This window comes from Teleopsis dalmanni, chromosome 1 (assembly GCF_002237135.1).
Source record: "Teleopsis dalmanni isolate 2A chromosome 1, ASM223713v2, whole genome shotgun sequence".
Lineage (NCBI taxonomy): Eukaryota > Metazoa > Arthropoda > Insecta > Diptera > Diopsidae > Teleopsis > Teleopsis dalmanni.
The window spans coordinates 182,606,485-182,630,377 of NC_051846.1; the positions used below are offsets into that span (position 1 = coordinate 182,606,485).

General features: G+C 28.6%; 1 protein-coding gene across 1 annotated transcript in view; it reads left to right on the top strand.

The window, feature by feature from the left end:
• The window catches only part of LOC119666861 (GATA zinc finger domain-containing protein 14-like), a 40,632-nt gene extending 18,013 nt beyond the window's left edge, over positions 1-22,619 (top strand). The window contains exons 5-11 of the mRNA XM_038076140.1: positions 8,106-8,429; positions 15,030-15,213; positions 20,296-20,478; positions 20,687-21,706; positions 21,794-22,087; positions 22,184-22,289; positions 22,390-22,619. Of these exons, the coding sequence (XP_037932068.1) occupies positions 8,106-8,429; positions 15,030-15,213; positions 20,296-20,478; positions 20,687-21,706; positions 21,794-22,087; positions 22,184-22,289; positions 22,390-22,619 (2,341 nt within the window). The remainder of the gene's footprint in view (positions 1-8,105; positions 8,430-15,029; positions 15,214-20,295; positions 20,479-20,686; positions 21,707-21,793; positions 22,088-22,183; positions 22,290-22,389) is intronic.
• The last annotated feature ends 1,274 nt before the right edge of the window (positions 22,620-23,893 follow it).

Below are 23,893 nucleotides of genomic sequence, written 5' to 3' on the forward strand. Positions count from 1 at the left end.
TCTAAAAAGTTCGTACGTTTCGGAAGTGACTGTTCTTTCAATGAATTTGAATTTTAATTCTGGCTAGTGTTTAATATCCAAGCAATTCAATTACGGCTACGAATTGTTATAAACTAACGGTTGCATGCATTTTTGTGTTTTCTAATCCAAACTTAAACAGTATGGTTTGCTACGTTAAATATTGCAGCCAGTGCAAAGCTCAACGATTCGGAACGGAATTTAATTAACAACCTCAAACAATAACAACAACCACGACAACAACAGAAACAACCGCAACATTCATAGTTTTGCAATTAATTATTAAATTGAAAACCGCAACAATGAAAAGGTACAAGTTGGACTACAACTGAAGTCTTGAGACTTCTCCAACGAGACCACACCACACCATCGACACCAAAAAAAAATTGTGAATCGTGCAAAATTTGTTGCAAATATTGCATGAAATAAAACAAACTCATCACTCCATTCGGAGCGTGCGGGTGCGATATTAAATTTGTTAATATTGTTAATATATTTAATAAATAATGTATAGTTTGCCAAAATATTTCTTGCAAAATGCATATTTAAAATATAGAGAGTGCATCTCCAGCTAACACGAATAAAAATACTAAACACAAAATAAAAATGCAGTATCTATAAGATAGATAATTAGGAAAACGCAAAAAGTGCAAAACAACTGCAGTGCAAAAAAAGATACAAGATTTTTAATCACACATTGCGTTTTCACACATTTCACGTTGCTCAAAATGCGTTAAAAAATGAATATGTATTTCATAAAAAGAAAAGAAAATTAATAAAAAAAATTTAATTAAATATTAATGTGATTAATTATATAAACCAAATGTGATAATTTCTATTATTTCAATTAAATTATATTTTTAATTACTTAATAAATAATACTCGTATGTCTGTGATGTTTAAAGAGACTGACTGCATTAAAAACTAATTAAAAATTAATTAATGCACATATATATTATTAACAATATAATTTCAAAAAATGTGAAGCTTTAAAAAATATATATATAAAATATTCATATATTATACATGAATATTATTTTTATATAATATATAAAATTAAAGTAAATGACTAAACGTTTGGAACAAGTAGTTTGATTATACATAATACATACATGGCGCTATCAAAATTTGAACTAATCTATTACCAACTAAAAAATGATATAGCGATCGGAAGTAATATTAAACCGAAGATACCAATTCTAGGAAATATAGTTGGTCTGATAATAGATATCATTAAAACTATACAAACCTACTCACAAAGGTCTTACATTATGTTGTTAGAACAATATATCTTTTCGATTAAACCATTACAGACTTCTTTGTTTGAGTAAATGATACAATTTGTTTAATGATTTATTGATTGAAATATTATACTTCTATAATCATATGAAAACAAAAACATCTTTCGTAAAATAAAATATTATTATATCGACAATGGTTCTACAATGGTTTTTATTTAAGTCCAGCAAACCGTTTACACACCAACACAACCATCATAGATTTTAGACGTTATAACGGTAATCCTTGAGATCAATGTAGAACCAGAAATGTCCACACTATTGAAACTGTAAGAGCAGAAAAGTGACATAGTACAAGCCATATACTATCAATTTTTTCTTTACTATTGCAACTTTCGCAGAAGTTTGGAGCTATCTCAATTGTATCTTGACATGGGTTCATCAAACAGTGTCCCATTATTGTTCTTACTAATACAAAGACAAAAAGTCTCTTTTTTTTATAAATGCTTTTAGAATTCTTTATTTCAAATAGGTCTGATCAACACAGCGTTTTTGGTAGCTTATTTTTTTCCAACCTGCATCAGCTTCCTAGGCTATCTTCTCGCTTATTAGCTGCTTTAGTGATATTCAATGTATATTTACAATTTCTTTCTACTGAAGATTTATATCAGAGTTAGTGTTTTTAGGAATCTTACTATGCCATGACTTCGTGCTGTCTTACCAACTAATATATACAAATATATAACTATATTAGATGTTATTAGATATTAGTCGTATCTAATTCCAATAATATATCAGAAATAGTGTTTTTAGGAATATTACTATGCCATGACTTCGTGCTATCTTACTAACTAATATATACAAATTTAATTCCAATATCTAATTCCAACAATATATCAGAGATAGTGTTTTTAGTAATATTACTATGCCATGACTTCGTGCTATCTTACTAACTAATATATACAAATCTATAACTATTTTCTATTATCTTTGTATCTAACATTTAAATTGTTTTGCTAATTTCGAGACTGGCCTTATTGAAAGAATTTTAATACTTAAATAAAACCAAAAATTCCCGAAGTCATTTAGACGTACTTAAATATTTTAAATATTTACTTATATATATGTATTTTATATTTTTTTTTTATGTAATTTATAAATTTTACATATATCATATGTAATTATTTTTATTCATATATAATAATATATATATATGAGCTTCTCTATATACTTTTATATGTAATTATAAAAAATTTTGTTTATATTAAAATATCCTGAAATGTTACTAATTACTATATTTTACCTTTCGGTAATCTAGTAATTTTACTAATAGTATGAACTTATACTTGCTTTTGTCGTTATTGTTCGAATGGAGCTTGTGAACTGCACTTAGTCGTCCCAAATAAATTATGTCAGAACTTAAACTCAGCTATATCTGTATTTATATTAGTTCTTCATATGTATCTCAACGAAACTTCTATTTATTTATCTCTGATGGTGATTACAAACTTTCTTTGAAAATAAAACTCTTTCTGTAATAAATTTCTGTAACTATAATAATTCTTAATATAGATATATCAACGAAACTCCTATTTATTAGCCACTATCAACCATTTTGAATTAAAATAAAATGCTTTTAAAACAATTTATAAAATTTTATACTCCTCATACGAATTCTGTCAATTATAAGATATATTTGAAATAATGTTAACAACATTTTAAGCTTAATAACAACAAAAAAATATTGATTTTAATCTCTAAAAAATTTAGTGAGTTGTGTTAATAATTTAGATCAAAATTACATCTCTCTAGATAAACGATGATAGCCGTGAAGAACAATTCTTGAAACCTTACTATGAATAATAGTTAAATAATAGATAGAAATTATGGACGCTAAGTAGACATCTCCAAGTATGGAATAAACTACCGATCTCATTCTGATGCCTCCCATATATATATATATATATATATGTTAGTCTTTTATTTATATTGTTAACTATGGTAATGGGTATTTGGCAATACTTAAAACAGCTATATGGTCAGCCAAAAATGCAATTCATTAATAAAATAATAAAAATTTGATTGTTATAATTTAATACTATTCGAAATACCTCTCTATCAAAAACGATAGTTTATATAAAGAATTTAGTTTCTTTCGTCAACCCGGATATTAAAAATTTATTTAATATAATACATTAAGCAATGCGGTCTAATATGGTGTTATTGAAGTTTAATAAAAACTTTATAATACTTAAAATAAATCATTAATAAAATTAAACTTAAATTAAAAGAAATAAAAATTTAAATTAATATTTGCTGTGCGCCATTCAAATTAAAAAAATTAATATTTATAAAATCAAAGCAAATTAATCAGGTATCAAAATTTATACTGTAAATATTTGTTAATTAAATGGCAAAAAGCAAAGTGAAAAACAATAAAATTATAAAAATATTATTAAAGAAAGCATTAACTCATCAAATGTGCAACGGCCATGAAAATTTTGCACGGACAGTATTTTGCAATTAAAAAAAAAGCAAAAAAAAAAATTGCCAGTCGGGAAACCACTAGACAATGACTTTAAAGACGGTTAGTTTAAGCTGACAGAAGATGCAGCAAATGAGCAGAAATGTTGCTCCAGTTTCACAATCTTCACATCAAGAAATCACAATAAATTGTTTTTCGTTTTATTCCAAAAGCAACAATAAAAATCGCACTGCATTGTTGTGTTGTTGTTAAACGCCAGCACGAATGCTGCAGGCAAGATTGTTGCACATCTGCAACGTGAAAATTTCTACTGCAAGCTTCAGAATGGGCAAATCACACACACATTTTGAAAAACTCAACTCAACTCAAAATTAATACAACAACAACAATAATAATAATAAAAACACAAAACACAAAACACTTTAATTGCACATTGCAAAATATTAATAAACGAATTTCAAACGATCAAACGCTAAATCGCTGAAACTTGAAAACTGGCGGAAAATGTATCTCGAAGATGATTGACTGAACTGAGTAACAAAAGAGAAAAGTGCTTTCAATTTTGCTGCAATTGCAGCAAATTATTTGTGGCCAAGGAAAGATTTTCACCAAATTGGCAGCAACAGAAGTTTACAGGCGTTGCATCAAAACAGTTCGATTTGATTTATGATAAATTTGGTTTAATTTCTATCAAAATTTCCGTTTAGAGTTGCTAATAGTATCTGCATTCATCGTTTTTTCTTGCGGATACTAACAATATCGTCTAGTGATTGATTAGTGTTAAGTGTGAAATCATAAAACCGTTACAAAATCAAATTAAATAAAAAATATTAACTCGATTTATTATAATATATTGATTGATTAATAAATGCGTAAAAGTGTAAAAAGTGTATATATAAAAACAAAAAATAATCATATAAAATTTGGTTTTGATAACACAAAAAGAAAAGCATATAATCCTTTTACTCTTTAAATGCTATATATATATTTTTTACAATATATATATAACACACATAGTGATTAATTATTTCTTAATAGCTATAATTTTCAATATTGTTAAGAAAATGTTTAATATAAACTAACAACTTAATAATAACAAATGGTATCAGTCTATGGACATACCACAACAGAAGACACCTAAATAATCCTTGGAATTAGTTTAGACTTATTAAACCAATGAATTTTAATATAAATGTATTCGAAGAATTCGAACAGTAATAAAGAAACAACAACAAAAATTTGATTAATTTATTGCAATTTGACTAACCATATAACGCTGTTTAAAGTATTGCCAAATACTCATCATCTAAATAAAATCCTTGGAATTAGTTTAGGCTTATTAAACCAATGAATTTTAATATAAATGTATTCGAAGAGTTCGAACAGTAATAAAGAAACAACAACAAAAATTTGATTAATTTATTGCAATTTGACTAACCATATAACGCTGTTTAAAGTATTGCCAAATACTCATCATCAGTGATCTTAGGAAATACTCCAATTCTTATTTAATTAGTTTATAGTCCGTATATAATTTGTTGGATTGCAAGTACCAGACTTAGAACTCGTCAAATTAGAAACGATGACTAATCAAGTTTTTACACAAGTAACCAAGGCTGCACAAACTTACAATGCTTAAGTACCAAAGTTTTTGTCACTTCGGTTTAAAAGTATTTTGAAACGTTACTTAAACTTATAATCCTCTTGGCCGGGATTCTGCAAAATTCTACAAATGACTTAAATAACATTGTGCCATTTAAAAAAATCACAAGGCTACAATAATTTTTTGACTTATAATCCCCGGTTTTTTTAAATCGAATTTTTCTCATTTGGCTGCTGAATCAATCCAGTGGACTCCAAAGTATTTCGAAACTTTAATGGAGAACAAGATCCTCTTGAGTGGGAGGTGTTTAAAAAAATTTCAAGATTTTAACCATCTTTTGACTTGAATTTAAAATCGGTTATTTAAAATCGAATTTGGCTCATTTGACTACTACATCAATTCAGTGGACTTAAAAGTATTTCAATTCTTTAATTGAGCCTAAGATCCTCTTAAAGGAGAGATCTTACAAAAAACTTACATTACATTTTGCCAGTTATAAAAGTTCAACTTTTGTTTTGACTTGAATCCCTGATAACTTAAAATCCAAATTAGCCTGTTGTGTTGTTGTATAAATGCAATGAGTTTAAAAGTTTTTTGAAAACTTCAATTTAACCTATAATGCTTTTAGCGGACGGCCTACTAACTAGATTATAGTAAGTGTCACCAATTTGAGAAATCTTCTAAGATACTTGAGAATAGTTTTTTCTAAAACAATCTTAAGAATTGTATTTTATATTACAAAAAATTGATTGATATATGGTAATATTATTTTAAAACGAGTGGTTAAGATTCTTTAAGAAACATTTTAATTGAAAGGTAGATGATACAGTATCTCTCATAACATTTGCAATAATAAGATTAAGACAAGATGACTAGAATAATCTTATTTTAAAAATGATCTAAACTATTAGTAAAAAATGCAGTGCTTTATATTATGAATCTGTGCTGGTGGTGTGGTTTTGAAATATTTCTATCTATGTCTTTTATATATATTCCCTAAAAATTATAAAAAAGTAGTTACAGTTACATTTAATACAAAAATAAGCACTTTAGTAACATTTGCTTAAAAAGAGTGACTTATACAAAGAAAATTTGCAAGATCGAAAAGATTCATATTTTTTAATAAACTGAATTCTTGGACTCTGACCATACAGTTATTTCTGAACCCATAGAATCTATTTCTTGAACAAATACAGCAACGTTAGGACATTCTTTTTCAAAATAAGAACTGGTTTATAGTGTTTTCTTAAAAACTGTTTAACCATAATCCAATTTCCAGCATCAAAATCGAAAATATTATTTTAGAAATTCTACTTTAAAACTTATTTTGAAAAATATTTGAGAAAAAACAGATTTTTTTAACTGAAAAAATATAATTTTCCTTTTTTCGCCATAGCAGCGCCACCTACCGCGGTCAAACCTTGCCAAGGCTTTGACGCAGATATTAGTTACTAGATTGAATCCAAATTTGTTAACACAGTCTACTTGAATAGAAATTATAAACAAAAACAAACACGTATAAATTCATTTATATTATTAAATAAAAGTACTGCAAGATGCTCTCTTATTAAAAGTATATCCGAATACTTATATTACAGATAGGTAGCAATTAACCTAAAAAAATATTTCTTGGTTATAAAATTTACATGGCTATCGCTACACACGGATATACTTCGACTAACCTAAATCTAACCAATCTCCAGATTAATTATTTTACTATCGCTCCGAATAGTTAATTAATGTAACACAACTCAGCATTTTCAAACTATTTTCCATGCATAATTTAAATTGCAATGCTATTTAATTTTTACATGGTTTACTGAAAAAAGATACTGATTACTACTAACTTCAGCAGTTAATAGTGCGATAATACCTTCACATCATCTAATAATACGCATACATATAGTTGCGGTAATGTATCTATTTATCTATACATAAGAGTATTCGTTCATATTCTTTTTTTTTTGCTGCATATCAGATATTTTGTAATAAATTAAAGTTACAACAAAGCGATTTATTTATGAACTTTTTTAAAAGATAATAAACTAAAAGCTTCAATTTAAAAAATAAAAGTAATTCTTTTGTTTAAACATTAAAAACCATAAAATTTGAGTTTAATATGGTTTAAAATAGTATTAATTTATTTGGATAATATTACAAAAAAAAAAAAACTGAACAGTTATTAATTTGATTCAAAAGTTCAAAAAACCAAATTCACAATTTAACAACGAAAACGAAAACCTCAAAATATTATTGGACCAACGAAGAACGGAAGTGTTTAATAATAAATAATAATTATTAAAATATAAAAAGAGCTAATAGTGACTAAAACATTCAAAAAAAAAAAATGACCACAAATAAAAAGTGAAATTCTCTTCAAAACTAAAATATAAAATATAACACTTAATAATAACAAAAATTTAGTTAATAGTGAAGTTCGAACTTATAAAATCAAAAATTGAAATCGAGTCTGAATTTTTATAAATAAAAAGTGAAATTATTTAATTTCGTTTATTTTTGACAAAAAAAAATAAATATATACCTATAAAAAAAATACATCTTCAAAAATGACAATCTCACCCTACACAAATTTACAGCTAAATTGCACTCTCTACATTTTAAACTCATAAAGAATCCAGATATTTTTTTTAAAGTTCTTTCAACCCGTGAATATAAATATTGGCACCCGCACACTTTACCACTTTACTATAAGTTACACTCACTCATATGCACATATCTTTAAAATCCCACTTTTCTCTAGTTACTTTTCTACGATCAGCAGTAAGAAAGGCCTACTAGGCCGCATGACCACAAGTCTTACTTCATACCGACGTAGTAAACTGAAGAGCAAGTCCAATAATGATATTTGTTCCATAGTTACGGAAACTACTACAACACAGGGCACAAACGGCGCCGGCGCCACTGTTGCACAAAATAGTAGTAGTTCCAATTTGCGTTCTATTTCTAGTGAGAATATATCCGATTTAGTTGAAATAATGGAATCAAATGAACAACAAAATAATGATGATAATGATAATGCCGGTGGTGTACGTAAAGAGCACAATAACCGTCGTAGTATTGTAAGGTAAGAATTTGAAGAGAACATTATTTATGTTGATTGTATATATTAATATACAACATTATGCTAATATATATTATATTATTGTATATACTATATATTCATATATATATATATTATATATTCATACAAAATTGTAAAAATAACATGTGTTTTTGTGTTATCATACTATGATTTTTGATACAATATTCATAAATTTTCAATATTTTATTTGGTGTTTTGAAATATTAGTTTAACTAGGTTTTATAATATATTTTGTTTTTATTGTTGTGATCTTCGTGGATCTCCTGTTGGTCTATTTGGTTTGCATTTTCTTCGAAAGTAGAACTCTGATAAAGTATTTTCTTCGTTCATAAGAAAACTTACTTAGCTTGCGTTTCTTTCGAATGTAGAACTCGTATGGAGACAAGAATGGTGCCCCTGCTCTTAAGAAAAACTGTGTGCTTTACCTTTCTATCAAAAAGTAAAATTCTGACAAAACTGGCTTTCTTCCGAAAAATGAAACAGTGACGAAAATTATGAGTGGCACTTAATGTCAAATCCGTCTAGAACGAGAACCCAAAGTTTTTAAAACTTATAGGTAAAGTTTGGTTAGCTGTCCTAAGGAATTACTTAAGCCTGTTTGTCCACTCAATTTACATACATATATAAATTAATATATTATATTAATTAAGACATATATTAATGAGTAATATATTACATATTACTCATAATATATTACATATTACTCATATAAACTTACTAATTTTCTTTGAGATCATTCGACATCATTTTTATAACATATGTTGTTACTATAAAATAAAATTTTAATAAAGTAGTATTAAGTATAACACTACTATTTTAATACCTGAAATATACATATTTGAATTTTTCAATACAATAGATTTAATAGATTTATGTACAATATTAAAAAACCTTTTAAAATAATTTAAGAAAATTATATCCAATATTACCACCCCCTCAAGAACGTTATAAGCTTTGCCAAAGGTTCTAATTGGTTCTTACCCTTGAACCTTAACCCTATACGCCTAAGTGGATATCTTGGGATATTCAATATTAAACTACTCAAGAGAATAAATTATATTCTCAATAAAAAGAGATGATAGTTTTAATTATTTATAGATCACATTTCCAAAGAATGAGTATCTATCCCCTTATCCCGCAATGCAACTGACCATCAATATAAATTAAATACCTATTGAGCTATATATAGGAGTATAACTAAACGATCATTTTAAATATACATCATCAGTTATTTTTATTTGAAATTATTGAGATTTTTTGTAATTAAAGACATTATAATATTAAATGTTAATTTTTTTCTATTCGAAAATATTAGTATCTCTTAAAAATTATTTACAGATTAAGAGTTTATTTTTTAGAGAGGTTTGGAATTATTTAATTTTAATAATTCTGTTCACTTCATATATTATAAAAAATATTCATATACTAAATGATATATTAAATAAGTTGTGTCATAAAAATCCATCAGATATATTAACATGTATTTAGTCACATAATATACATAATTTATGTGTGTAACATTTTTGCATAATTTAAACAGTTAAAAAAACTTTAATCTACAAAGAGACCCACATTACTTACATCTTTTACTGCAATTTTCCAGAGCAGAAAAACCTATTGCACATAGCAAATATAATTGTGGGAAACGAAAAGGTGAGAAATTTACACAAGCCTTTTTGTATCTGTAAACCAAACAAAAATATCTGTAAAAAATTGTATCGTAGATATTTTGTCTAAAAGTGAATGGCTCGATATCAAAATTAGTTCAGTTGCGCAGCTTCCCTTTCCATAAGCCTACTTCTGCATTACAAAACATTATGAGCTTTTATGTTTACCATATCAGCTATTATGCAGTTCATATTAAATTACTTTAAAGTGATATAATCTGTTCAATCTCGACGATATCAAGTCAGTCAACTGAATATTTAGATAAACAAACATACACAAACATACACAAATAAATTATTACAATTTGAAGTGTTGAAGTATTGAAGTATTTTCGTCAAATGCATTTGAAAGGTGATTTCTATCACGAATAATAGTAATTAGCATATTAAATAAATAATTTTAATAAAAAGTTTTAAAAATATTTTATTTATTTTATTTTTGATACGATTATTAAATTTTAATAATAATTGTTTAAATATAATAACTAAATACTAATTTAAATATTTCCTACGCTTTTTTCATGGATTCAACTTAAGCATACATAGTTTACATGCATTATACAATATTTGATTTTCTTCATTTTATATTATAATTTAAAAAAAACAATTTATATATTATATATAAAAATAATTTTTTTGCAATAAAATCGTTCAATAAAAACATTATTGCCTTCGCACCACTTTAAATACCAAGCCATGATTATTTATTTTTAATAAGTTTAATAAACATTATATTAATATTTCACATTACATGTCCACCAAAAAAGGTGTTCATTATTATTAGAGATATTTTTTTTTTGGTTAAAGAGCTGGTTTGACGTTGTGTCTACCAAGACTTATCTCTCCTCTTAACACTTAAACAAGCATTTCACTAGTTACCCTAACAAGACATCTTAACCTATGATACCATCTCAATGAGATGTTGTGTCAGAGATGACAGGTTATCGCTTCTGCTTTAATCTGAACCAAAAGAATTAAATTTTGACAGAAGTTCCTGTCCCCATCTCATATTAGAAATTCCACAATGATAAATATTTTAACCTCTGTCCAAATTAGTGAATATCTTATATTGAGTTAGTAATGGTTGTAACACAAAAGTTCTACTAAGATGAAACTTGATCCACTTGGAACCTGAAACCCTATTTTATTCTAACCTGAATTTGTTACTTCAATATAGTAATTTTGGAAATGTAGGATATTCATTTACGGCCTTTTCTCTACTCGTACAATTCGCATTATATAAATAGTTATGTATATATTATTTATATTGGCTCTGATATCTTACGATGTGAGCTGGAAAATTCGTTAATAGTTCAATAAAAAAAAAAACTTCAGACCGTAAAAAAAAAAGATTTGTGGATCTAAACTTAAAATCAAAAGAAGAATAGAAGTTTTGAATATATTACATTATCTCAAAAATAATACCAGCATATGTGAAACACCGTATATCAATAAGTGCCAAAACCTTTCTAGTCATAAATATTCTATGATATATAAATTATAACCCAATTAGTCAATACTCCACTAAGCTGGTATTAACTTATATTCTCTGTTGAAAACCACTATTTTAGCAGCAATTCTAAATGTATTATAAATCCAATAAGGTGACTTGCTACAAATAAATCACATAAATCTATTCCAATTTATATGCCCTACGCCATACGTGAAAAATTCTAAGCGTTAAGGACGCATATATTAATTTGATTTAGATTATATATGTATTATTAATTTGATATAGATTACACATGTATTAAACTCTTTATGACAACACAAGAGTTGTCTTGGATGCCTTTCAGGTTCTATCGTAAAAATTTTCTCACACATTCTTAATCTAATGAACTTGTAACATAAATGAAAATAATAGAAATAATGATCTAACTTAACCATATAAAAAACATATGTGTAATCATATATGTTTATATATATCTAAAAATAAAACGAGAATCCCATTTTTATGCGGGCTCGATATATAAAGCGTATGGTCAATTAATTCATAATGAATTTTAGGCATTGTGACTGTCAAAGTGTGAACAAGGTATGATAAGGTTATTCCAGCAATCCAAAAGAGATCCACTTAGGTCACTAGGGTATTATGATATCGTAGAAGGAATAACTCGGATACCACCTTAATCCTTTAACAATGCCTAAAATGTTGTTTAATGAGAAGTCTTGGTGTTGGCGAAGATACTCAAAGACGAAGTGGCCTAGCCTAGAATTGTAAAGCGGCGCTGAACAAAAACAATGGCGATATGAGGCACTTTCATCATCTTCTCCACAACTTCAACAGGAATAATCAAAAAGTAAATTCAATCTTCTAGCACGGTTTCCTAGGCTGCTATAACCTGTGAGTAACTCTACCACAAGGCTACCACTGATATCTTTACGGGGCAACTCAGTTAGAGTGTTGGATTTATTTTTATAAAATATGACCAAGTTGCACATATATCGTTGATTCTTTACATTTTTTATTAAAAAGTTCAACACAGAAAGAACTCAGCAGAGTTTGCATGATGGCAAAGACAAGCCCAGATTTTTTAGTTGTTTCGAGTGATTTCCTAAAGCACCTTGTCTGGTAAACTCACATGCCTTGGAATTGTAAAAATATCTCTCATCCTTGTCCTCTGGAGCGTAATACTCAATGAACGTTTAGTATGAGTATTTATGCTGACACCATCCCTATCACCGTGGACTTAGTTTAAAGAAATGTTAAACCGCATCGACATTTCGTTCAGAGATGTGTAATAGTCGAAAACCATTCTGGATCAAACTAAAGGTTCAAATTCAAGTATGAACAAATTCAACTTAAAGTCAGGGTTTGAATTGCTTGCTGAAAATTAGCAAAAGCAACCATATTTTGACTAATGCATAACTATTGACCAGTCGATTTTTGTCAAACGACTAATTGCTAACGCATTGCATATGAAAATGAAATAAGAATATGCATTAGCAACAGCAAAAAACGTAAACTGGTTTCATTTTGATTGCTTGCTAATAGTCAATTTTACATTTTTGACTATTATGCATTTGGAATATATGCAACTTGCTTGCTTATGCGTTAGCTGCTTGTGTTTTGCTATTAGCAAATGTGTATGGATTTCTTCTTTTTGTTTTTGTTTTAAGGGAATATGTACGCATTATTTCTTTGTTGGTGCATTGAATATAGTTGTGCAAAATTGTAAGTAATGTGTGTGCGTACAATTTGTATGCAATTAATATAATTTTATCTGTAAATAGATTTTGCCTAAATTTATGTTTTTTTTAATTATTAAATTTATGCTATATATGATATATATACATATATATATAGAAATATATATTAATTATTAATTATTAATTCATATATATATATATATATATACGTTTATATTTGTGAATACAAATGATATTTGTGGGAAAATTTTAAGTAATATGTAGAACATATTATATACAACTTTTTGGTACAGTCGCCGACATTGCCGACGCCACTATTTATTTCTTTGTTATTGTTATTATACATTGAAGATGGTCTACGAAGTAGTTCGAAATATTTGTGATATAAATAATTTTGTATTAAAATTAAAATATAACTAAATATTTAAAACAGTTTAAAAAGTGAAATTTTTTATTTTATTTAAAAAACATTTTTAAAAATTAATGTGTTAAATAAACGACCTACGCCCGGTAAAAAACATAAAAGAAATAATGCGTACATATTCCCTTAAAACAAAAACAAAAAGAAGAAATCCATACACATTTGCTAATAGTAAAACACAAGCAGCTAACGCATAAGCAAGCACGTTGCATATATTCCAAACGCATAATAGTCAAAAATGTAAAATTGACTATTAGCAAGCAATCAAAATGAAACCAGTTTACGTTTTTTGCTGTTGCTAATGCATATTCTTATTTCATTTTCATATGCAATGCGTTAGCAATTATGCAAGCAATGCAATTAGCAACAGCAATTCAAACCCTGCTTAAAGTTAATCTAACTTAACATAATTTAGTACTAAAGTTTTGTCTTTTAAATAAAAAAATTTTATCACAGCCTGATACTTTTACCTTTTCATTTTGTCAAAGACTTAAAGTTGGCCGATTTTGAAAGCAAAGGCAATTTATAATGCGTATTAACCCATATTAAAGCACTTTTTATAAAATCAGTTAAATATTTAATCCGCTAAGAATTTGCTTAATGTTCAAAGGCAAAGCTTTTCTAACATTCTGCATATATGCGATTGTATTGTATCTTGCTAATCTTACTGCAAACTAAAATGTATCTATCAGTTAAACTTGCAATCTCATTCCTGCCTAAGTTCTGCTCGCATATCAGATGTTTCTTTGACAGTATGTTTTCATATTGAAATCAGTTTAAGGCATTACAACTCAATTTTTTACAATTAAATAATTAATAGATTAGCAATGCCTATTTAAAAGTTAATTGAGCAACAAGCGCTATATAAACTACATTACTTCCTCAACAGCTTGGCAGATCACTTATAGTTAACAAGGCAATTTGATTTAAGCACTCCAGCTTATGTCGTGAACAGTATTAAATAAATTAAATTTATAGCAAAATTAAAACTTTCTACAAATTCATAAACAATAAACGAGACATTTTCCATATATAAGCACAGATTTAAATTGTCGTTAAAGATGTTTTGAGTTAATTACTTTAATTAACTGATGTGTTACGCTTCAAACTAGAACGGAAAAAAATTAAGAAAAATAATAATGTGGAAATAAATGAAACTAGTCCAGTTGAAATAGATTTCAGATACAGATTTCAGACAACTCTAATGAATAATGATTCAACTGAAATATACAGAATATCTTAATAAATAATTTTGTGTTGCCAGTTGCATTTCTAAAATGAAAAATTAATTTTATGCGTGTCTTGTTTTGAGATTTTTTATTAAACGTCATATATTCTTTGCAGCGCAAATACGCAAATGGACAACGATGTCACGCCAGTCTATTTGGCGGCACAGGAGGGACACCTGGAAGTGCTAAAATTTCTGGTGCTTGAAGCTGGCGGATCGTTATATGTGCGAGCACGCGATGGCATGGCACCGATTCATGCTGCTTCCCAAATGGGTTGCCTAGACTGCTTGAAGTGGATGGTAAGTTTTTCATTTAATAGTATCTATCTGCTTTTTTCGGTTTCATTTTTCTTTATCTATGGATCTTCATCAAAGTTGCAACTCTAAATTTGTTGCAACTTTTCCGTAATTATACTTTTCTGCATTTCTATTAAAGCTAATGAATGTATTTTTGACAAATCCATGTGGGCGCTATTTAGACAAATATCATTTGAACTGAGGTAGCAATGGATAAATGAAAATTTAAATTAATTACCTTGAAGATAAAAAACCAGACGTTTTAATGAGGTTTAGTCTGCGCTACTTTTATGCTCTTAACACTTTAATTACATTTAAATTTCGATTTTCTAGCATTTCACTTAATAGAACTGTTTTTTAAATTGATAGTTTGACAATACTTATTATAATTTTTTTTTGAAATTACATTTTTTTGACAGTACTTTGATAGCTTTTTCCGTGAAAGTGAGCTATTAAGTACCAATAGATCATTTCTCTTTGATTTTTATTTGAAATTTAAATTCAAACATATATTTCAAATTCTAAGTTATTTTTAACTTATACGTATATATTTATATGTAGTATTGTACATGACACAATGGATCAAACTGGTCGCAGTGCATAAAGGTCTTGTCCCAACCCATAAACCATTACCATTACCATAGTACATGACTATATAAAAAGCTCTTGCCAGAACAATATTCTCAGCTGACCCAAATTGCACAAAACTTACACCAGTCAGCTTTTTGAAGTAAAATGGAAAGAACTTAGTAATAATATATCTGTTCCTACATAGCACTTAGTGATAGAAGCACGCAACATTACTTGACCTACCGGTTCCAAGAACGGCCGGGTCTACGTCCCGTCAAAGACGACCAAGTGCCGTTCGACCACCCCCAAAGGGACTACACAAGCAGGTCCCGGCGGGTTACAACAACAACAACTTGACCTACCCTCTAAGGATTTTTATCAGGGTTTTGGCTTTGCAGATGAGGAGCAAACTGTACTCCGCTTCATGTGCCAGTACCAATGGTAAATCCAGGGGGACCAAAATAAAACTTATTTAAAAAACGCCACCAAAAAAATATTTATTAGTATATCCCCTTTCTGCACAATCCTACGCCGCACGTCAGTAGCCTACCTTTAGCTACAGAAAGACTCAAAATTCTTGGGACCTCTTTGAAATTAGAGTTATTTTCATTCAAAATTGAGCACTAAATCAAGTTTATGTACTTATCAGGTTGATTACTTTTTATTCAAATGGGGACCCGATTTTCATGCGTTAGTTGGTTTATCCTTCATCCTTTAATTTTTAGTTTGATTTTTCGTGTCCGTTATATAGACCATTACAATCATTTATAGTATCACAACGGGCCATTATATATGTTCAAATTAGCTTTGGTGCACAAGATTGCTACTTCAACCTATCTTATCTCAGTATGCATTAAAATCAAGACTTACTCATGACTATATTTAATAGAAAACATTTGTATAATTATTAAAGAATTTAAAGAATTTAAAGCTTTAATGTAATATATGCTGAATGGATTTATAGAAGGTAAATAATTGATATGTTAAGTAAATTTCGAATATAGTGTAAAAGAATATTAACACCTGCAGATTTTTAAAAAGTAGAATCAGCTTATTTAATCACTCATGTCCCACAGGAATCATGATATATAACTGTGAACCAAATTAATCCAATCATGTCGTTTCAAATGCACGATGACCTACAAGTGCTAATTTCTTGTGTTCTGCGATTGTTCGAAAATAAATTCATTTAGCTGTTATTAAACCAAGTGAGGTCTAAAGTTTTGAAACTAAAAATATTGTAAAGATTATTTATTTTCTTAAAATTACGTTAAGGGACTCTCTGTAGAGATAGATGTTATAGGAGATGATATTCCTATATCCCTATTTTTGATAATAATAATAATGTAATATGAGACATACCGGCATTTCGATCAAATTTGTTGTTATCTAACATTTACTTCATACTGGATAGAACTACAGCTATTCTAACATCGTTTATTCTACTTAATAACATATATTATTTTTGTTTTTTACATAGTTTTCACATTTTCATAGTTGCTTGTTCTTTTCCTATCCTCAACGATAAGAACACCAACTCAACTCAAATGGGTAACGAAAGGATAGTAATATGAGAATTAAGACTCTAAATCGTGTAAATTCGATATCCTGAATTATTGGTTTTCGCTTCAACTAGTCTCCACATCAGCAACTTCAAACCAAATTTGCAAAGCCACAATCATTCGATTCAAATGAAAGTTTAAAAGTGCAACTACGTTTGAGAACTTTTCTATGGAAAGTTCTATAGAAAATTGAGAAGAGAATAAAAATGCAGTAAAACTTGAAAATTTCTATAGAGAACTTCCATACATTATTTTCAATGTCAAATAGTTCTTTAATATGAAACTTTACAATAAAGAAGTATATTTAACTAGTTAACAAGAAAGACTGTCTGTTAAGAAACGTTTAAAGCACAGACTTATCTTTACACGAAAGCATATGTACTGCAACTAAAATATCTTCGAATATAAAGCCTGTTTTACTAGATAATAAGAAAATCTGTGTGTTAAGAAACGTTTAAAGCACAGACTTATCTTTATAATAAAAGCATTTGTACTGCATTCAGTACAAATGAACGAAAATATCTTCATATATGAAAATATGCGACTGCAATTTCCTTTTTTTTGCCTACTTCAACTTCTACTACTACTTTTTTAAAAATTTTACGGATACATCGAGCGTTCCAAAATATTAACCCCTTGGCATCTTCAGATAAAATCATAACTACTCATTACTTAAATCACAAAATTATAGCAGTTATTGAGTAATCACAACCTGGAAACTACGTTTAACGCTAAACAGACTTCAGTGTTTGAATTTCATGTCGTAAATTTTTAGTTGGAAAATTAAGTTGAAAATCGCCTTTCTAAACTGAACTAAATAAGCACAAAAAAGCGTTAAAAAGATACGAAAAGATACGAAAAGTTGCATGCAGTCTAACGCGTTTAAAACGCAGAAAACGAAATTTTCCCAAACCGTAGCCGTTGCAATATCCACTGCACATCCAACTTCATAAATTTAGAAATAAATACTTTCATTTTAAAGATGAAATACATTGAAGTGATGTATTTTAAATGAAATACATTGTTTTTGCTATATTCATTGCAATAACTAATTATATATTTCATTATATGAGATACTATATACATATGTATATAAAAACCATTGTACGTAATAAAAAAAAAATTTCTTAAATATTAATTAGTAAATTTATTTAAAATATAAATTATTAACAATTACACGAGTTGAATAATATATAATGAATAAATAATTATGTATCTCAGTCATTATTGTTTTAAAATTGTTGCAACATCGATCGTATATACGACCGACGAACTATCCTACTGAAGAGATGCAACTCCTTGCTGTCATGAGAAGAAACTAACTCTTTTAGTCTAATAAAAAAGTATATATTGTATAATTTAAAATTTATCTTTTATGTTTAAAAAAGTTTTATTTTCATAATTAATACTACATAATATCATGCATAACATACGAGTATATTAATTGTACTACATTAAGACCGAAAAGTTTTCGGAAATTCTCATTTAAAATTCGCGCGCTGTATATTTTTCGATATTTTAAATTTATGTAGTTTGGCAGCATGTCCTGAATTACTATGCCAAAAATGAGCGCGATCTGTCAGACAGTACCATTATCGCAGCTGTTGAAACCAGTTCACCTCAGTAGTGCGTTGCGAAAAAAACAATGGAAAAAAATATTGAACAAAGAGTTTGCATCAAATTTTGTGTTTCGAGATTTCGTGTGCAGAATCGTTGCGAATGCTACAAAAGGCTTATGGGGAATCAGTTTTATCGAAAACTCAAGTTTATGAGTGGTACAAACCTTTCGTCCACGGTCGTAAGACCGTCGAAGACATTTCGCAACGCACTACTGAGGTGAACTTGGTTCCATTACAGCTGCCGTAAACGAACTGTCTGACAGATCGCGCTCATTTTTGCATAGTAATTAAGGACAGTGCTGCCAAACTACATAAACTTAAAATATCAAAAAATATACAGCGCGCGAATTTTAAATGAGAATTTCCGAAAACTTTTCAGTCTTAATGTATTACATATATTTATTCACTTCACTTTTGTAATATTACGTCGTCCATATTCATAATATATCTTAACTCAACATTTCTTACAATTTCTATACTTTGTTCCATTTATTGTTTTATCTAATCGATCTATAACTATGTATTAATACTGAAGATTTCCCTTATCTTAGCAGGTTTACTAAGTATTAATACTGAAGACTTACTACTATATTCGTAGCTTTTAAGTAGTTAGATATAGTGTTTATAGTGATAGTACTTTATTGTAATTAACTGCCAGGAAATGGTTTGCTATATTTTATTCTAAAAACTTGAAAATTAACGATGATCCTCATTTCGGTTAGTCATTATTTCATCCTTCATCCATTCCTTATTTCATCCTTCTCTCTTCCTTGCTTGCTGAAACGCGAGTTAGTGTCTAAAGTAATTTTACTCAATAGTGCCTGTGAGCACTTGGAAGATCCACTGTAATAAGAGATACGTTGAATTCTGATAATAAGTTATTCAAATTTATAGAAGTATAGTTTGAAGCCTAGCAAATCTTTCGACGGAATATACCATATATTGGAACTTAATTGAGAGTGGTCAATTTTTCTTATAACATGAGTCATAATATCACCAAGGATGTATTCTTCAACCCCAATACCCAATACTTTGGTAGAAGAGACTTTTACTAAGTAAAATCATTTTTAGATTATGTTCTACTTATTCAACTAAAATTTCAATATTTTTTCATAAGCTAATTAATCTATACTTATTTCTATAACTTTGCTTCAATCTAAAAAATATAAAATCTAGGAAACTAGATATGATATATGCATTAGTAGTAAAATTATCCATCCAAATAATTCTTTATTTACTTATGTATACTTTCTGTTAACTCTTTCTTCTACTTGAAGTTCTATTTGAAACTTTTAATAAGTATAAATAAAAATCTCTTCATTGATACTTTATAGGTGCAAGATCAAGGTGTGGATCCAAATTTACGTGATGGTGATGGTGCAACTCCTCTGCACTTTGCTGCTTCTCGTGGACATTTATCAGTTGTGAGATGGCTTTTAAATCATGGCGCTAAACTATCGCTTGATAAGTATGGCAAATCACCAATTAACGATGCTGCAGAAAATCAACAGGTCGAGGTAAATATCTAAAACTTTTTATACCACAATAATATACAATTAAACTTCCATAACTCGAACTCTAACATAACTGGTAAATAGTACATCGGGTTATGGAAGTTTGACTGTAATTTCATGTAAGAAACAACATAAATAATTTTATTGTAAATACGATATATAAAAAGAATTGATTTCTAACATCTACCAAATTTTTTCTCTTTGTATTTAGTGCTTAAATGTTCTAGTACAACATGGTACATCAGTAGATTATAATAGTCGTGATAAAAGTACTTCACAACGTCACAAAACAAGTTCAAGTTCAGGTAAACATCACAATAACAATAATGGTTTGCTAAGCGCTTCACATGGCAGTTGTAATTCGAATAGCAGCAAACAGACTAGTCGTAGCAACACCATCAAATCAAAATCATCGTCTACATTGAGTTCTGATGCTGAGCCATTTTATATACATCCTCCAAGTACAGTAGTGCGTAAGAATAGTGATGCACTTTACTCACACTCACAGCAATCACAACAATCCCGCTCATCATCTGAAAAAATTTATAGTGGCTCACTTGTACCAAATGATGGTTTATATGTGAATCCTATGCGTAATGGTATGTTTACACCACCCTCTCCGAACGGTAGTGTATCTGGTGAATCGTATTTCATGCATGATACACAGGAAGTTATTTACAATCGCATGAGGGACATATTTGAATCAGATTGCAGTAGTGTTAAACACCCGACACAAAAAACAAATCATCATAATGCTCAAGGGCATAATGGTAATGCTCAGATTGCAAATGCTGTGACCGTACAAGCTGATGTACATTCTAGTTCCAGTGGTGCTGGTAGTGGTTCAGATGAATCTGTTTCTATCTCGTCTAGCATCAATTCACCTAAAACTAATAATCATCGCAATCAAAGCTTTAACCGTCACAATAATAGCACTAATCATGTGCGTAACATGAACAATCACAGCAATAACAACAATAGCACTATTAATAGCAATAATAAAATATTAGTACATCAAAATAATCAAAAAAATAATATGAACAATGGTAAAGCTGCAAATTCCAGAGATCACGACTATGAGGACATTTATATGGTACGTGAAGATGTACGCAAAAATCAACCCAAATATAATATTGGTCGTTCACGTTCCCGAGATAGTGGCTCACACTCAAGATCTGCCAGCGCCTCATCTACAAGAAGCACTGATATTGTTTTGCAGTACAGTAATCATGTAAGTTGCAAATATATATATTTAGATATATTACATACATATATAAATCGGAGTAGTCTAACTAATAGTAAAACTATTAACTTTCAGAACCTTAACAACAAACGAGATACAAGTCTACTAAATCGTAATAAATCACAATCCATCATTGGCCTGCACACCAAGTACGATCCTTCAGTACGCAAGGATAATAATTATCCAACAAAGAATATAAATCTTAAAAATCAGTTGAACAGTGGCGTTCATAGTGATACTTATGAAAGTGTGTGTCCACCAGAGGATGTTGCAGAAAGAACTAAACAATCAAATAAGAATTCTGTTATCAGAAATAATCTGGACTCAGTGCATTCTGACAGCAACAATAACAACAACAACAGTTCAGTAATAGTGCAACATGTTGCTAGTGTTCACAATCACAACAATAATAACAATTGTAATAATATAATTAATAATAACAATAATAATCATAATAACCATAACAATAATCATAACAATAATCATATTAATAATAATAATAACAGTAATAATAATAACAGACATCTGAAGCGAGTTTCGTCCGCGCCGCCAACACAAAATATTACAATTGGTAATTTGTTTTGATTCCTTAATTCTACTTTATAACTTTCTATTAGATACGTTCTATGAGTAACAATATTAAATTCTTAACATTTTTGCTCCAATTTTAGTCAACGGTCCACCACCTCCTCCGTTGCCACCACCTTTACGTGCTCCAATACAGAAGAACAATCTTCTTGCCGAACACACGAATTCATCTCAACGAAATCCAAGCCACAGTTTGCATGTGGATGCGATCGATTCTGATTCTGGTTTAGAAGTTGTTGAGGAGCCAAGCCTAAGGCCATCAGAACTGGTGCGCGGTAATCACAATCGTACCATGTCAACGATATCAGGTTAGTATATTGGTTATATGCATTTTATGCTCATTTTTTGCAATTGTTAAAATTGATGCAGAACTTTCTTCACCTCGTTATTCGCTTTGTAATTTCAACAAAAAACTTGTTTAAAAGATACTTTTCATTTTTAATTGAAATCTTTTGAATTTTTTTTACATAAATTCAAACGTAGTTGTAGAGTAAAAAAATATTTCACTTGGTAATTGCTATTTACTTGTTAGATATTTATATGTAATTTAATCTATTATATTGGACACAAATTAGTTTTGTTAGACTAAATAACTATATAAACTATATTAAAGTAACAACTGTGACAGCTAAACAGCAATATGACTACTATCGAAGTAGATGATAGCACTGTGATCTGTGCTACCATATCAATAACATCGAACGGAGTCTATATATATTAGTGTACTGCCTCTATTTAGAAAGAAATTCCTAAACACCTTCTGTGTAACTAGTCAGCTTTTCTTTAAACCTCGAACAGTATATTTAGTTAAAAGCTCATTAGTCTATCATATGTCAAGAACTTCTTGACAGAAAATATTCTGATCTTTCTTAAAGAAGCAGAACCTGTATTATTTATAATAGTGAAGAAATTATTTCTAGCACATTTTCAGTTCACATGGTTTGAAGTGTAAGAGTAACCTCTTGTACTCGTGTCTTATTATTGCTAAAAATTAAAAACTATTAAAATTTTAATTGTTTATACTCTTCTACTACCTATTATTTTATGTCATATTTATAATAGTTAACAGGGATACAACATTTACCTGTTACATCTGTGAGTATATAACGTATTCAGCTAAAATATATCACGTAAAGTCCTCAGATTTTATAAAGATATATGTTACAGTTAATCAAAAGCAGATCATATCTTAGGTAAAAATAATATAGAAATCGATTTGGGTACCGATTTTCTTGATTTTCAGAATATGCCGGTATAGCAAAGTTCTCGAGATATCTGGTTTTAAAATTCCAAATTTTTAAAAAAAAGTAAGCCTCAAAAATTTACACAAAGCTCTTAAAAGGTAATTCCCTCCATAATTTCAATTAAAGTTTCTGTATAAGGTGCCAAATGTTGGTTTGGAACTTACCTACTCAATAGTATAAACCGCTGTAAAGTACTTGCAAAGATAAATGGAAGTGCTGTTAAGTAATACAAATATCTTATATAGTAAAACAAAAAAGTACTCTTAGCTTAAATATGTTCTATACCAATATACCATATATCTTTACTAAATTAAATGAAGTTTTTATATACGAAACTTTATAG